General features: G+C 37.2%; 2 protein-coding genes across 8 annotated transcripts in view; one reads left to right on the top strand and one right to left on the bottom strand.

Annotated features, from left to right (window-relative positions):
* The first annotated feature begins 11,842 nt into the window (after positions 1 to 11,842).
* On the top strand, positions 11,843 to 14,420 carry LOC134211451 (solute carrier family 66 member 3). Of its 2 annotated transcripts, none has more exons than XM_062688317.1 (4): positions 11,843 to 11,992; positions 12,282 to 12,805; positions 12,875 to 12,995; positions 13,917 to 14,420. In XM_062688317.1, the coding sequence occupies exons 2-4, from the start codon at positions 12,416 to 12,418 to the stop codon at positions 14,042 to 14,044; spliced, it is 639 nt and encodes a 212-aa protein (XP_062544301.1). In that variant the 5' UTR covers positions 11,843 to 11,992; positions 12,282 to 12,415; the 3' UTR covers positions 14,045 to 14,420. The 2 variants fall into 2 exon arrangements, with proteins under 2 accessions (XP_062544301.1, XP_062544303.1); XM_062688319.1 differs by having other exon boundaries at positions 11,880 to 12,016.
* The window catches only part of LOC134211447 (F-box/WD repeat-containing protein 7), a 97,341-nt gene continuing 92,124 nt past the window's right edge, over positions 12,680 to 17,896 (bottom strand). For all 6 annotated transcript variants that reach the window (XM_062688306.1, XM_062688310.1, XM_062688308.1 and 3 more), the window contains one exon: positions 12,680 to 12,818. The gene's annotated coding sequence lies outside the window, so the exon portion shown is untranslated. The remainder of the gene's footprint in view (positions 12,819 to 17,896) is intronic.

The following is a 17,896-nucleotide window of genomic DNA, read 5'->3' on the forward strand; positions in this document are numbered from 1 at the left end:
AAAAACAAAGACTAGGCTGCGAGGGGGGTCGAAATGGTAAATTATTCTGTTTCCAAGTAAAACACCGATCATAAAAATGCATCGTAAATCCCCTCGACAGCCCAGTTAAAAAGCGGCGCTCGTTAACTGGACCGATGTTCTAGCCCAGTTAGCGAATGGTTACTGTATATAATACTATGGGTCTCAGAAGCTTCTATAAAAAGTTCATTTTCGGAGTGAAATGATAGCCTTTCGGTACAACTTAGTTGTACGAGAAAGGCAAAACAAAAAAACGGAAATTATGAATATCAATTCATGCGTATGGTGTTGGTGCAGAGGTAGTGCTTGATGGGGATGTGTTTGAAGTTGTTGAAAAATTTGTTTATCTTGGAACGTTTGTGACATGTGACAATGACGTTTCCCGTGAAGTGAAAAGACGTAATGCTGCTTCGAATAGGACCTTTTACGGATTACGTAACCAGCTTAGGTCCTGCAACATGCAGACGGAAACGAAATTTGCTCTATACAAAACTCTGATTCTACCAGTGGCCCTTTATAGACATGAAGCATGGACATTAAAAGAGGCGCACCGGAGAGCTTTCGGGGTTTTCGAGCGAAAGTGCTGCGTACAATATTCGGAGGGAAACTCGAAAATGGTGTGTGGCGCAGACGCATGAATCATGAGCTGATATACAAAGTATACAAAGAAGAAAATATTGTGAATCGAATAAAATATGGCAGACTTCAGTGGGCTGGTAACTTAGTGCGAATGTCGGAAGAATGAATAGCAACAACAATATTCAACAGAGAACCAGATAGGGGCCGGCGACTTCGTGGAAGGCCACGAACACGCTGGCTGCACGCGGTGGAATCGGACCTGAGGACCCTTAACGTTTGGGGAAACTGGAGGAACATCGCCCAAGACCGACAATTATGGAGCTCTACAATACGCCAGGCAGGGTTTGCAGAAATCGCTTTCAATAGATAGCGAACAACGATAAAAGAGAGGCAAAACCGTTCCGAATCATAACAAGCCATGATAACAAATTCATCAAACTTGTATACAAGTGCGAAAAAACAGAATCGGATAGGCAGCACCTACAGAAAAATGGTGATTCTCGCTTTGTTTTTGCTCGTTTCGTGTTGGTTACTGCACAGCTGTGTAGAACAAGCTGAAATGCATCATCAGAGCCAGTGCTCCTCACATTTGGAGCTTTCTAAAAGAAATTTATCATGGGGATCAGTTCTCTATCATGACAGCTTGCGAAAAAAGCCTCTCGCGGTATGCTACATTATCGTATATGTATACAGAGATGATAAGTGAGACTTGTTCATCCTCTTTAGGATTCAATCCCTGACGCCAGGCATAGGTGTATCGACGCTGTAGCCAACCAAGTATCCAGGTAGGTATTCATGCGTTGTATTTGTATTTGTTGTAGGATATCTTCAGTTATGGGGTTGAGGAACATTCGATTTATGATCAATTGACTTTACACGTAAACTAGAGCAAACATATATTATTCACGCTTGATGTGATGTAGCAGGCAGAACCTTAACCATGTCTTCTCCATCTACATTTAATATATTCCCTGTAAGAACGCCACATGGTAAAAGCCAGTCAACGTTGGTTATGACTTAAGTGATCACATAATTATTACGAGGAATGGTTAAAAATAAATGTAAAAGAGTTATACAACTGAAAATGCACTTTGACAAACACACTCTTGTTCTTGAAACATTGATTTTAAGATGGTTTAGTTTATCTGTGATGCAATATAACGCAGAGTTTAAACCCTCTCTTGCGTTATGCAATATGCACTAAAACAAAGCTCCTAAGAAATTGATGCGTGAAAAAAAAAAAAGTTTTCAGATTGCATGAGCATAAATTTATATTTTAAGTTGATCCGTTTAGTGTCAACCGGTGGATACCTGTTCTGAACACTTATTTGTTTCAAGTTCTATTTCACGCAAGTCCCCTACATTATATAATAATGAGTGCTGACAATTCAAGATACTTAAGATCATGAGCAGAACGGAGGTAGGCATAACTTCTAGGAATCAACCACCATTGATCCTTCTGAAGGGATGTGCGACGATACGTAAGCCTCTAAGTGCTCGTAGTTAAAACCTAGTTTACTATCGGTAAAGCAATTCCGTTGAAGCTAAAAAGTGCGCCAATTCTACAACATAAGTCGTTTGGTACCGTGACTTATAAAAAACCGCTGTGTAGTGTGGTGTTTCGACGGTTTTTTTTATGAAAAATAACTTGCTTCGACAATACAAGCTCTCGAAGAAATACCCCTTCAGACTTCTTTCTGTCGTGTGCCATTGTTCGACACTCAACCTAAATGTCGCTCAATAGTGGAATCGTAACTCGATCTGGATCAACATCTTCTCTTACCGGATCTTTAGCCAAGCGTTCTCGTGACGATCTAACAAAACACGATGATGGTGAGATTGCGAGCCTTGATGATCTCTGGATTAAAATGCAAGCGATGCTAACTAGTACCACTGTTCGTATTGAGACCAAAATTGAGAGCGGTAATGCGGCTTTGGAGAAACGTATCTCAAATATTGAGGACAAACTAAATGCTGTTCGGGATGAATGTGCCGAGAAGGTAAACAAGCTGGAGGAAAGTGTTGCTACCATCCGTGCCGATATGGAACTGGCTGTTGATGCTGCTAATCGGTTCAACAAAAATAAAGATCTAATCTTGTCTGGAATTCCATTCCACCTTCGTGAGGACCTGGCTGATATTTTCCGTAAAATTTCGCTCACAATTGGCTACAACGATAACAACCTTCCACTGGTGCATTTGTGTCGAATGGCTAGAAATCCTATTGCATCGGGTACCTCACCACTCATACTCTGTGAGTTCGCCCTTCAAAACGTGAGAAACGAGTTCTATCGTCAGTACCTTTCTAAACGTTCGCTGTGTCTTCGAGATATCGGCTTTGAGAGTGGCAATCGCATCTATGTAAACGAAAACCTCTCAAGCAATGCTAGACAAATTCGCTCCGAGGCTATTAAATTGAAGAAACAAGGGCTTCTCGAGAATGTGACTACTCGAAATGGTGTTGTTTACGTTAAACGCATAGGATCAGAGGATGCTTCGGCGGTCTATTCACTTCAACAGATGGCCTCAGGAAAACCCTATCCTTCTAAATAACTCGTTTCCTACCATCATCCCTTGTATCCTGTCCTTCTTCTTCCTTTGATACCCATCGTTCCTGAAAGTTACAAAAAAAAGAAAGAAAACCTTATCCTTGCAATAACCATTTTCCTATTCTAGTATGTCCATGAATCCTTTCCTGAACGTTCCATGATTCCAGTCCTTCCTAAAAGTTTGTTGCTGCTGCTGACGGAAACGATTCATCGATACACTGCTGCTAATGTGAATTCTTGCTGTTATTGTTGTTATGCTGATTTGCTGGACGAATGACGAACGATACTGATGCGGACTATGTTGATGGCTTCGGGATATTGATGTGATGGGTTCCTGCTGTTTCGAATGCTACTGCTGCTGCTGTTGTTGTTGATGGGGACATGCGAAGACGGGAATGATGCTCTGCTGCTTTGCTCGCGGTGCTCAAAGGCGATTTGATGTTGACACGAAGAGTTGCTGCTATTTCGATTGCTACTATTGCTGTTGCTGATGTTGATGGTGTCATGTGAAGATGTGCTGCATGCTGGATGAAGGCTGAATATTTCTAGCAGTAGATTTGATAATGTACAATCGATTATTGTGAAGTTTAATATGCTGAATGTTCAATTGTTTCCTTTGCTAGTAGTATACTGCTAAAAAGTGTGCTTGGAATTGTTTATACCTATTTTCTCTCTTTCAACTTGGTTTGGCTGCGACCAACTACATCAAATCAAAATCATAAGTCGTAATAGTATGTGCGTTATCATTAGAATTAGTAAAAAGTTCTCTTTAGATGTAAGTTATCTTTCTGTTGTTTGTTCCGTGGGTTGTGTCTCCTTGAAGTGTTTTGTTATGCTAATTGAAAATGGATAGTGCTACGCTTTCCAGTAGCAATGCTTTTGATGAAAATGTAATTTCGAGGGCCGTTGTAAACGCTGTACTAATGCAAGACAAACTTAACATTGCACACATGAATGTGCAAAGTTTATGTGCGCGCAGATTCACTAAATTTGAAGAGCTGAAAAAGCTGGTAATCGCAAGTAAGATTGATGTAGCCTGTTTTACCGAAACTTGGACGAGTAGCTCCATCAGTGATTCTATGCTAAACATTCAAGGTTTCAATTTAATCAGAAATGACCGTAACAGACATGGTGGAGGTATTTGCATTTACATAAGGAAAGGCTTGGCTTATCGCTTGGTTAGAAAATCAATCATTAGTGTAACTGATAGAACAGAATACTTGATTTTGGAAATTCTTATTGGTGCTGCTCGTATTCTCCTTGCTGTTTACTATAATCCACCTGATGTTGATTGCTCTGAATTGCTCAAATTCCATTTCGAAGAATTTTCAGTAAGATATACGTCAACGTTCTTCATTGGTGATTTCAACACTAATCCACTCAAGCAAACTAGGAAGTCATTAATTTTCAATGACGTTGTTGCTGCTTTTGCATATAAAGTTGTCAACTCGGAACCTACATTTTTCTATCAGTCAGGTTGTTCACTCCTAGACCTGTTATTGACGGATACTCCTGATTATGTGCTAAAATTCAGTCAAATATCAATGCCTGGTATTTCAAAGCATGATCTCATATTTGCTTCTCTAGCATTTTCTCTTCAAAAAGTTGAATCAGGTTATTGGTCTCGAGATTACTTCAACTATAATGATTCTTTGCTCTACGAAAGTTTCTTTAGGATCAATTGGAGTGACTATTTTTCTGTTGATGATCCGGATATTTTAACGAGTATTTTGAATAACAGTTTTAATAATCTTCATGATAATTTTTTCCCTTTGCGATTCCGCAAGTTTCGTAAAAATCCTTGGTTTAATCATCACATAGAAGGCAATTATTGAAAGGGATCTGGCGTATCGCAACTGGAAGAACAGTAAAACACTCGAAAACGATAGACTATTCAAAAGATTGAGGAATAAGGTTAATTCAATGGTTTCTAAAGCTAAAGTTGCTTATGATAAGCTAAAGTTGAATGTGGATCTCCCTTGTAAGCAGTTATGGAGGAATGTAAAAAACCTGGGGTATCAACCAATGATAGTTCCCCAGAAGAGAACACTGCGAATGATATCAATGACTACTTCTGTTCAAATTTCACGGTGAGTGATAACGAGAGAGTATTGTTTTAAAAGATATTAGTGGTTTCCGTTTTCGTTCAGTAATGGATTTCGAAATCATAAATGCCGTATTCGGAATCAAGTCAAATGCTGTTGGATTTGGTAGCATTTCAATCAAATTTTAAGGGTTATTATTCCATATACTCTGCCTCTATTAGAGCACCTTTTTATTCAATAATAAAAACAAATAAGTTCCCTACAGAATGGAAACGTGCTAAGGTCATCGCAATCAATAAAAAGCAAATGTGAATACAATTTCGAACCTAAGGCCAATAAGTTTATTGTCTACCTTATCTAAAATTTTAGAGAAAATACTGAAAAATCAAATTACTGATTATATTAGTCGAATGAATTACCTTAATCCTCTACAGTCAGGCTTTAGAAATCAACATAGTACTGAGACGGCATTGTTGAAAGTACATGACGACATAGCAAAATCTATTGATAAAAATGGAGTCACCATTCTTTTGCTGATCGATTTTGCTAAGGCTTTTGATCGTGTGGTACATAGCAAGCTGATCAATAAACTAATTTCTTTATACAACTTTTCCACCCCAGCTGCTAGATTAATTGAAAGTTATTTAAGTAACCGATATCAGGCTGTTATTTCTAATTGTGTTCTGTCTGATTTCAAGCCAGTTATCTCGGGCGTTCCACAGGGTTCAGTTCTAGGACCTCTTCTCTTCTCGCTCTTTATTAACGATCTGCCAAGTGTTCTGGACTTCTGTTGTTTTCATTTCTTTGCTGATGATGTTCAAATTTATATTTGCGCAGATTCTGCTACAAGATTATCTGCCATTGGTAATTTAGTAAACCATGATCTAAGGAAGCTCATAAAATGGTCTAGAGAGAACCTACTACCAATAAATCCAGTAAAAACCAAAGCAATGTTGATATCCAAACTAAGACATCCCCTGCAACCCCCACAAATTATGATAGATGGTGTAGAGGTTCAATTTGTAGATCGTGCTAATAATCTAGGAGTTGTATTTAAAAACAATTTAGAATGGGACGCACATGTTAATAACCAGTGCTCTAAAATATATGCATGTTTAAAAAGACTTAACATAACAACAAGACACCTAGATTCTATGACGAAACTAAAACTCTTCAAAACATTAATTTTTCCTCACTTCATCTACGGAGACTTCATTTACACTAATGCGTTGGTTGGTTCAATGGATAAGCTTAGACTTGCCTTACATGCTTGCGTACGCTATGTTTATAGTTTATCTCGTTATTCACATGTCTCACACTTACAAAATAATCTGATTGGATGTTCTTTCATAAATTTCTACAAATATAGATCATGCGTGCATCTATTCAGAATAATAAAAAATTCATCTCCAGTATATCTTTTTGACAAGCTCATACCCTTGAGAGGAACCCGTACAAAAAGTTTTAGAGTACCACAGCATAACTCTGCGTACTATAGTCAACCTTTTTTCGTCAGAGGCGTTGTTTACTGGAACAGTTTACCCAACTTTATTAAATTGAATAATTCTAATGGAAACTTCAAGAGAGAACTCCTACGTAGCTTGCAGTAGACGGGTATTTTCACCTAAAGAGAACAGGTAGTTTTAGGAATACGGCAATGAATTCAGCGTTTAATACCACATTGTAACGTTAAAAAAGATAAATGTCTTAAGTTACATGATTTCAATAAACAATAATAATAATAATAATAAAAAGACAAATTTTGACTGAACCCTTTTTTCTTTGACAAAACCATTCCTTTCACAACTAGGGTAATTTGCCAAATGTTGAACGGATAATTTCTTCGCCTATTGTTGAACGCACGTGCATTTCTTATTAGGGTTCTACAATAGACGACAAAATTAGCCGTTCAACATTTGGCGGTTTCCCCTATGTCTTTGAATTCGATTTGAATGGGGACAACTACATTTGTTGTTTTGCTCACGTACAGTCTTGTGGCCGACACTATTAAATCTTGTTGCAATTGAATTCCGACATGAGCAATAGTTTTCCTGACAATACTCAAAACGCTCTCGTTGTCTACACGGTAAAAAATATGCACGTCCATGAGAATTGTTTTACATTTGAATTTGCACTACTTTAGAATCCAATCAATATTGATAGCTGACCTTTTCAAATTCAAAGACCAGCACTTCCATTTGACGTGTACACTATTTTGATTGTAAAACTAGGAAAATAAAAAAATAATCACCGAAGCCTAGATTTGATTAGCGTACCATCGCTTGAAAGTCTTACATCTTACTCATACTAATTATAGTTCATTTCTAACAAAACTCAATTTTCAATTGGTATTACAAATCTATCGAGGAATTTAATTGTGCTCATACTGCGTCTCGCATGAGGTGTTTCGAATGAAGTGACAATGAATTATTGGCAGTGGCTGATTTTCTACCCGCCGCTGTCACATCCAGGCGCTATAGTATATGCGCAAAATAGCCAGCATGAGTTAACCGCCAGAAATTGATATGGTGAAAGACATCTAACGCGGGTTTTCTCGAAAATAGAAACTTTTCATGAAAAATTATTTGGTACCGGTTATGTAGGAAGGTGTCTGCTACTACGCCTACCAAATATATGTTCGATGAAGGTGCTTATTTTTGAGAAATCGAACTTTAGATGCCTTTCGCCATACTGATTTCAAAAAGATAACTGCAAGTGTGCCGCTGTAAGCACGCTCAAAGTGCATGATTCATTATTGATACCTCCCATTTGAATTACACGATAGTCTCACACTGACAAAATTCCAATCATAGGATAAATCCGGGTGAGATGCCACACCTTTTTAAAAATCGCTTATTGTGTTTGATAGTTTACTACTACATTGTGTGGAAATCATTTGCAAAACAAATAAAGTCGGACTGTACTAGGGTAATTCGCCAAATGTTGAACGGCTAATTTCTTCGCCTATTGTTGAACGCACGTGCATTTCTTATGGGAGTTCAACAATAAGCGACAAAATTAGCCGTTCCACATTTGGCGGTTTCCCCTATTTAAATTTGAATAAAAAAGTGAAATCCGGGTAAGACGCCACACCTCAGAAATGCGATTATAGGGTTAGGCGAGGCAAGATGGGTCACGGGGTAAGATGGGTCAGGGCCGTTTTTGAGCATCGTGTACATTTTAATGTGGAGATTATGACTTTGTAGGAGCAATAATTTGGTTCTACTTTATTGTAACTCGATTTGATTATAAAATTTTATTTTGGTAGAGTATGGCAAGGTAAAATATTTTTCACCATTGTTTCTTATGCGAAACACACTTTCTATAAAACGTGTAATCTCGTCGAGCAATGTAAAAATTAAACATTTTTAGTAACATAGTGAACGTATTATAAGTAATGTAGGTGATGTTATACTAACTGCATTGAAATAAATAAATTTGATCGAAAATTAGACATTCTAACACGAACTTACAAATGGGGCAAGATGGGTCAGCACATACTGAAGGGCATAGTTCGTATTCAAAACATATTTTCCATTGCGGGTTTAATCATTTTAGGGTTATTTTTGACATAATGATGTTAATTTAAGAAAGCAATACTCAGACGGCTTGTTTTTATAAGAATTTGCAGACATTTTTGAATGTAGAGCCATTTCTTCATCCAAGGCTCAAAAATTATTTTTTATTCAATACTAGCAGACCCGACGAACTTCGTTTCGCCTAAAATTGTTTTTTTCTTTGATTAAGTCTCGAGTTATGAAGAAATTGATGTTTCATTTGTATGGGAGCCCCCCTTTCCAAATGAGGGAGGGGTCTCGAACCATCTTAAGAACCTTCCCCGGCCCCGAAAACCTCTGCATACAAATTTCCACGTCGATTGGTTCAGTAGTTTCGGAGTCTATAAGGTTCAGACAGACAGAAATTCATTTTTATGTATATAGATAATCATTGGCAATAAAGCTATCTATCTGTGTGTAATTCAATATTGGGAATAAAAACATTATTAATTGCAGTATTTAAAGGTGACCCGTCTTGCCCCGCTGATTGATCCATCTTACCCCGTCATTTTTTGATTGACAGAAAAAAAGACTTCTACTTTAATGACTCGAAATGGAATAAAAAGTGGAGTTTTTGTTATTTCATACCTCTGGCTTACATATTATGAGCTATTTTTATAGATCCATGTTGGAAAGTTGAATTAAAATGTTTCTGTTTTGAGATATGCAGGGTTCGCCTTAAGCGACCCATCTTGCCCCATCATACCCTAATTTGTTTTTGGCGTTGAACGTACTTTTTCAGAAAAGCATTATCATTTATAATTGTATTTCAACCCAAAAACAAACAAATTTCTTCGCGTAAACAATTTTTATATGTCCACTGAATTTTCAATACACAGTCGAGGATATTAGTCATTAATAGGCTTTTGCTTTGTTGTTCTTCTTCCACCATCCATTACATAAATCGTCGAAAAAATGCACATATTGCGTTCTTCTATATTCACGATGCCTTTTTTAAATTGTCTGACATTCTAAGATGGCCTAATATTAATATTCTTCATTGCGATGCTCCTATATGCCTGCTTTTCCTTCGTGGGATATCTGCTCTTGCAATGAATCGCCTGCTTTGAGCGTACTTACAGCGGCACAGAAGGAGTTAACTTTCTGAAATCAGTATGGCGAAAGGCATCTACGGTTCGATTACTCGAAATTAAGCACCTTAATCGAAAAAATATTTGGTAGGCGTAGTAGCGGACACCATCCTTCATAACCGGTACCAAATAGTTTTTCATGAATAGTTCCTAGTCTTGAGAAAACCCGCGTTAGATGTATTTCGCCGTACAAATTTCTGGCGGTTAACTCATGCTGGCTAATTTGCGCATATACTATAGCGCCAGGATGTGATAGCGGCGAGTAGAAAATCAGCCCCTGCCAATAATTCATTCATAACATGAATCCATATTAATAACAACCGAAAAAGAAGAAATGGGGCGGAAATTAATTCATTTCTCATTATTGTGATGTTTTTAGTCGTGAGCACGCATGATAACAAAAAAAAACGACACTGAGTGAGTTGAAATCGTTCCTTGTGCAAATATCATTAATTTCGGAGTATTTATTGTTTTGAGAACTTCATGAAATTTTCTTGTTGCTTTCTGCTTCCCCAAATTAATATCGTTGAAAAAATGTGAAAAGGTGACACATTTATCGCCATAATCCATGATTTTATCACCCCATGGTAAATTTTGGGGTAAAACGGGGTATGTGAAAAAATCGAAAAAAAATTATTATCAATTTTTTAATTCATTCCCAGGGAATCAATATTCGAGCAACGCCTAACAATATACCATTTGTCGTCAACAGAGTTTGTTACTGACAAACGCACCTTTTAACAAGTACTCATTCATAAAAAACTACAGGCGGTGAAAGTTATTTCATGAAAATCGGTAGACAAAATCGGGTCAATACTGTATCGCTCTTTTTTTGTCTGCTGCTTCTTGATGGCTTAGACCTTAGGTGGATCTATCTCACCTTTGCGATGTTCTCGGCTTGTCGGTCTTTTACAACTGTATTCTTTTTTTTGTCGGCTGCAAAAGGCTACAAATGTTGATTTTTATTGAGTCAATTGAATTCAATTGAGATGATAAATTCATGCGCCTAATCGTAACCAGACATAGTTCCTCCCTTTCCGTCTATAATCAATCAATGAATTTTTTTTTGATGTTCCTTTTAACATATTACATATGCCATATTAAAAAAAAATCATTGACATGATTGACACACACTACCCAAGTTGCCAAATGCACTATCCATGGTAAAGTCAGCTGATATAGATAAAATACCTAAAATCGACATTGTTGTTTCATAAGGGCGAAAGTCGCAAACGTAAACATTGACTTCTTTTGCTGATTTCAGGAAGATTAGAGACTTCTGGCGGTATTTTCCACTTCCGTTCGAAAGAAGGCGCGGAGCGCTACCAGTTCCAAGTGGTTGAAACCTGGGAGCGATTCTAGTTGTTGAGGAATTTGCAGGAAAAGGCATTGTTTACGTTTGCGACATTCGCCCTTATGAAACAACAGTGTCGAAATATGTGCTACGATGTAAGGGCATCTTTAGTAGAGTTATAAATCGTATGGGAGTTAGGAAATGAAATTGGAACTGTAAAAATGCCGTCTTCAACAGACGTTATAGTTTTAAAAATTCGAACAGTTTCGTCTGGAAATTTATAACTGGAATACTGCTCAGTTGTATTTTTGCACGAATTTGCAACAGAATTTACTCGAGTTTTATTTCGTTCAAAACAATAGAAGATGACGTCATCAGCTACAAAAAATACTGTTTCATCGAAAGCATAACAATTTGACATTTGAATTGGCCTCGGAACATTATTTTTTCTTTTTCCAGTATAAAACATGTGCAGTTTATAACTGCTACTGAAGATGCATTACTTGTTTTATATCTTTGACAGTTATAAAATGTAAAACTCGGGAAATAAATATAACTATAACTGTAACATTACTAAAGATGCAAGAAAGCAAGCGAAATATGAATGAATATGTGTTATTATGAACGATCCCGCACGATTATACATTTGTGTTCATTCCTTCACTCTTTGCCTGTATTTCAGAGCAATACCTCAACAGTATTGGTTTAATAACATTCTGAGTTTGTTATCAATGAGTAAGCGGTGTCAACTACCGCAACAAATGCCCAAATGTTGTTTGGCATCTGCGTTGCACCGTTTGCGTTAGCAGAGTGACGCCCTTGAAAAAGAACAGAAAAAAGTTGAAAGTTGCACCAATTTGGTACGAAATTTGATATAGATGCAAGTATGATAATACTAGAAATCGTTTGAATCGACACGACACTGTACTTGAAGTCATTTATTATTGTTCAATAGAATTTTAAAAACCGATTATCCATCTTTACAAACATAGAGATTGTTTAGTTGAATTTATCCCAGAACTATGATTCTGTTTGTTACGTTTCGGATAAGCATTCATTCGCACCTATTGTCGGTTTTAAAATAATGATAAAAAAGAAACTGTTCAACCTGTAATACAAATTGCATTTTGTTCTATTTCTGTTCCGCAGCCAAGCATCTATGAGGATGAGCCCATGATATTCAGTTGCTAGTGGATTTCGACAAACGAAGAAGGAGAAAAGTGCTTCAAAAATAGTGCTGTGTTAATTATTCTAGTCACGTTATATAACAAAAATTTACGAAAATGAGTTTTCTGGACGACCGGGGCATCCTCTATATAATAGCGGATCTCTTGTCACTAATAACTATAGCATCCTGCTTGATATCGAAAGTACCACAGATTCAAACTGTGCGACAATTAAAATCCGCAACAGGATTGTCCCTGAATGGACTGCTCATGGAACTATGCAGCTACAGTGTGACGATGCTGTACAATTTCACCAATCGGTATGCCTTCCTTTCATATATGGAATATCCTATCCTACTCGTTCAGGAGTACGTGCTGGTGTACGTAGTGTTGAAGTATAGTAACATGTTGAACAAACCGGCATACATCTGGAGTGGCATTTACGTGGCGGTATTCTCTGGGTTCGCTACTGGGATCATTCCAAGCAGTGTACTAATGATGCTTGTTGTAAGTAGTTGATCTGAATAGATAAATAAACAAATAAAAAACTGGAATTAAATTCATGCATCTTTTCAGCCGTTAACGACACCGGTAGGTGCCACTAGCAAAGTGATGCAACTGGTCGCTATACTCAAATCCAAAGATGCACAGTCGGTTAGTCTGATAACATGGGCCATTTCTGCATTTACAAATTCAAGTGAGTGTAAACAATTCATTGTCCATAAACTAACAACAACTCGATTCACAACAGCAGGGATGAGGGAAAAGATATGTGAATCTTCCCGGTAATACTCGCATTTGCTCTAAATAAGGCAAATAAGTAGATGATTTCTCCTTTTGAAGTATGCGCATTTGATTTAATCTAGAGGGATGACGTCGAGCCTCACCAACTAGGACGTGTCTTGAGTCACCCTCAGTCATCATACATCGGAATAGAATGTTATAATGAGGATTGAGGATTTATACTTGTGATAGCGAGCAAAATTTGTTTTAAAGAAATAGTAGTTTGTGCAACTAGTTGAAGAAAGATGATTTTTTCAGCACGAGTTGAACGTTTATTCAACGATGCTTGCCAAGTTGGATAAATAATACGAGTACTGAAAAAACCGAATTATGCATCGAGTTGCACTCGCTTTTTGATCAAAATCTGTACTAAAATTGTACAGTCTAATTTACTCCACATGATCATTCTTGCCAACAATCTGTGTTGCGGCAGAGAACAACCAGATTCCATTTTATCATGCCATATTGCATAGCTCGACAAGGCATGAAGCGATAAATGAACTTGCCTTTAGAAAATTTTTATGTTATGTCCATCAAACTATTTAATTTATTACGGGGCGCAGAGAATACACTATTTGAGCACTTACCCAAGCTAATTCAGCAAAATGTAGTCATGTAACTACTGTTCTGATGTTGGTTTTTCATTATAGCACCCAAATGAGTGCTATAATGGATTTTGTTGGTATGGAAAAATAGGCCGTTTTATCACTTAAAGACGAACTGTAAACCAGGTATTATGATCAGGAATTGCAAAAAAGTATTTTGGGACATTGTCCCATTTCATTTTAGTATACATAAGCATTTCGTCAGCTATTCATTTGTTTACTTTTTTCAGCTCGCATCTACACCATCCTGCTGGATTCGGGAGACAAAATGCTGCTAACCAATTTTGGAATCTCGACCGTTCTGAGCACTTCCGTATTTCTAGCAGCGTGGTATTACAAGAAACCAAAGAAGGAATAATAACATTAACGATGGTGTTTCGCAATACTATTCGCTACGTGGCTTACAATATCGACGGCACAACTTGCTTCCGTTGTTCCACCGCAAGCAGCTTATACGACGAAAGCGTCAGAGCGATCTACTACGCTGACTTTTAACGGCCAATAGTAGCTGTTAAACTTTTAATGCTTTTTTCCCAAAAAAAAAACTGGTTTCAAACAGTATCACATTTAATCTAGTCCAGTCTTGATTAGTAAGTAGCTAAGAGTAAACAAATTAGGACATATTTCGCACAAGCTGTATTATTTCTACTTAACTTTCTATCACGCTTGATTGTTATTATTATAAACGATGAAAGACAATTAATAAAGACGATTTTTAATTACATCGCAAGAAATATTAATGTTTTTTTTCTCGTACCGAAAGGCTTTGCGATCATTTCCAAATCAAACTATAGATAGAAGGCTTGGAGACTAATAGTGTTATATGCCGATTAACCTTCTGTCTGTGCTCAAAAAAACTTACGTTGTCTGTGCTCTGGGGTCAAATTGACCCCAAATTGAAATTGCTATAACTTTTTTAATGTTTGGCTAATTTTGGATTTTTTGGGCTGTTTCGAAAGATAATTTAATCGTCTTTCAGGTCGTTGCCAAAGATTGACTATAGGTGGGCGGGTACATCGCGGGGAGGGGTTTTAGTGAACCAGGGTACAAAAAAAGTGATTTTTCATGATTATTTTACTTATATCCGAAAATCCTACCTATTTTGAACTGCAACTTTTTAAAAAAGGCTATGCAGGAAGGCATGTGCTTTGGCATGAGGCGTTGATAAGATTAGAACTCGGCCGCCAGGTTTTGGTATATTTGGATTCATTATTTTAGACTACTCAAGATATTCCGATATATAGAATTCTCCTCAGTGTAAATATTCTTATCGCACAAATTAAAAAATGGGAAGAAGTGCTCATTATATTGAGCACCGCTTTGTAGTGCTAGACATCCTGAATAATGTTGCCGAATACAACTTGGGTGTAGGTATGAGGGATCTCAAGCTAAAGCAATATTTCATATATGCAAAAAATACACTAGCGCCGCCTATTTGTAAATTTCCTTATTATTTATTCCATCACATGACAGTCTATTCCCACCAGACGAACTTTGTTACAGACGTCATCTTTACAAATTTCAAAATTGTGCGATAAGAATATTTACAATCAAGAAAATTCCATATATCGGAGTTACTTGAGTAGTCTAAAATAATGAATTCAAATATACCGCCACCTAGCGACCAAGCGCTAAACTAATCAATGCCTCATGTCAAAGCAGACGCCTTCCTGCATAACCTTTTTGAAAAGGTGCAGTTCAAAATGGGTAGGATTTTCAAATATAAGTGAAATAAGCATGAAAATTCACTGTTTTGTACCCTTTTTTTTACGAAAACGCCTCCCCGCGATGTACCCGCCCACCTATAGTCAATCTTTGGTAACGACCTGAAAGACGATTAAATTATCTTTCGAAACAGTCCCAAAAATCCAAAATTGGCCAAACATTAAAATAGTTATAGCAATTTCAATTTGGGTTCAATTTGACCCCAGAGCACAGACAACGTAAGTTTTTTGAAAAAAGGACACTGTAGCGCATATTTTTAAGATTTTTCAAGCAAATTTGCACCTAGGAGACAGATCTCGGCGAGTTTTACCAAACTACCAAAAATTAGGAGAATCGGTTGAAAACTAAAAAAATGCCAGCCACTCAAAGTGGCCTGGGGTCATATTGACCCCACAGCACAGACAAAAGGTTAACGGAGCGAATTCTATGAACTGAGGTGATATCTGTATGTATACAAATTGTGTAGACACTTTTCCCGGGTAGAGGTGAATAACTAACAAATGACATAATAATGACAAATTTTGCTGTGATATCAGGTTTTGTTATTCCTTTGTTATTCATGAATAACATAAAAAAACATCCCAATAACAAATTTTGAATTGAATTGAATTTTAATGAGGTTTTCACGTTGAGGCATATGTGGCATTTAACTTTTATGATAAAACTTGTTAATAAGCTCAAATTGAAGGTGGCTCATATTGCCCCTACTGCCCTTAAAAGTAAAATTTGTTATTTCAATTTGCATTTTCAACATATCTATAATAACTGATTTTGATATTTCCTTTCCTTTGCTGGTTTGCTGTTATAAAGTCAAAATGAGTTATTTTTTAGCTATTCGCTCGAACAATGTCTGCTGTTATTTTAGCAATATATCAAACAAACTAACATCAGATTGTGCTATTCTGTTACTCATATACATATTAATGGTAAAATTTGTTATTCTTCTGAACATTCAAGCATTTTGTGTTAGTCGGAGCATACAATTTGGGAGAGTACCTTGTAAGTGGCGCTCAGCAATGTGCTTGCTCGGTAATTGCTACACTCCAGCTTATCGCCCTTTTTGTAGATGGGACACACGACACCTTCCATTCACTCCTAGCCAGCGCCACTGTGTTCTAAGAACAATTCTCCTGGTAGTTAGTCAACACCAGGGGCTTTGTTGTTTTTCAGCCGTAGATAGAATTTCAGTAAAAATTTCAAGCATAATTAGCATTTCAAAAAAGATTGCAGTCCACTGTAAAATTTTAACTTCAACCACACAAGATTAACACTGATTAATCCGCGTAACGGTGTTAGTGCCTTGACATCGTCTCAGTACGTCGAGCTGAGTTAAAAATTGCGTAAAATGATTTGCATGGCACGAGGAAATTCCGTAATTACTCCCATATGCCTAATTTCGCGCACAAAGCGAAGTCTAAATAAATACAAAATACACAAAATTTCACACTTTTCAATAATGATAACGAATAGACATAAGCCAAGACTATTGTATGACAGTAGCATTACTTTCATTCGTTACCACAGATATTGATTTGGGGCCCGGGGGCCCCTTCCGGCTAAATCCGGTCCTGTGGCATGATTAAACCCGAGCTTGTGCGTCGCAAAACAAGAGCGAGTCTAGGGTAAAACGTCCTATCGTTGTGGTATGTCCTGATGTTGCGGTAGTGTTAAAGTAGTCCATTCTGGATATAAAAGCATTAAAAACAATTGTAGGTACGCTAAAACTCTTCGAATTAAAGACTAGAACAGCTTTTGTTTGACAAAATTCTGTTCAAAATGATGAAAAGTCAACATTTTTCGTTAAAAATTTGAATCCTTTGAGCCTATTATTGCGGTAGTGCTAAGGTCCTATTGTTGCGGTATCGCTTTCCATAAGAATTACATGCAATACCGCAACAATAGGACTGACCTTCAAAAAATAACGCAACGATAGGCAACTGTGTCCTATTATTGCGGTAGTTTGTTTTTATTGTGATAAAAACAAAACAACATAAGTTCAGCACAATTGACGTAATATTTACGAAACTATAGTTAACGAGCATCCTATTCACCAATGTGGAAATCGACCAACAGGTAACATTTGGAGAATTTTTGAAATCTTTTTTTTTTTTTGACACTGTGCTCCCTCCCTCCATAATAGGTCGTTTTACCCTATCTGTTCATCTTTTTCTGGTGGTGCGTCACTCACTTACACTCACACTCAAAACAGCCTCCAAGATTTTTTTCACATACAAAGCGTCGCTCCGGAGGCTCAAGAGTGCTCTTTCGCCCTCACTCACATGTGTTTTTATTTTGCTTTTCCTCAATCTGTTTTTTTATACCTCTGTGGAAGCGTACACTCAATTGTGAGTATGCGAAGGCAGCATTTTGTTGATGATGATTTTATTTGACTCTAGCGAGTGAGAGGAGTTTTGTCAAGCCTGCGTGAAACACAGAAAGAACTAAGATAGAAATACAAAGTAGGAAAGGGACGAGCCTGGAATTG

This window comes from Armigeres subalbatus, chromosome 2, assembly GCF_024139115.2.
Source record: "Armigeres subalbatus isolate Guangzhou_Male chromosome 2, GZ_Asu_2, whole genome shotgun sequence".
Lineage (NCBI taxonomy): Eukaryota > Metazoa > Arthropoda > Insecta > Diptera > Culicidae > Armigeres > Armigeres subalbatus.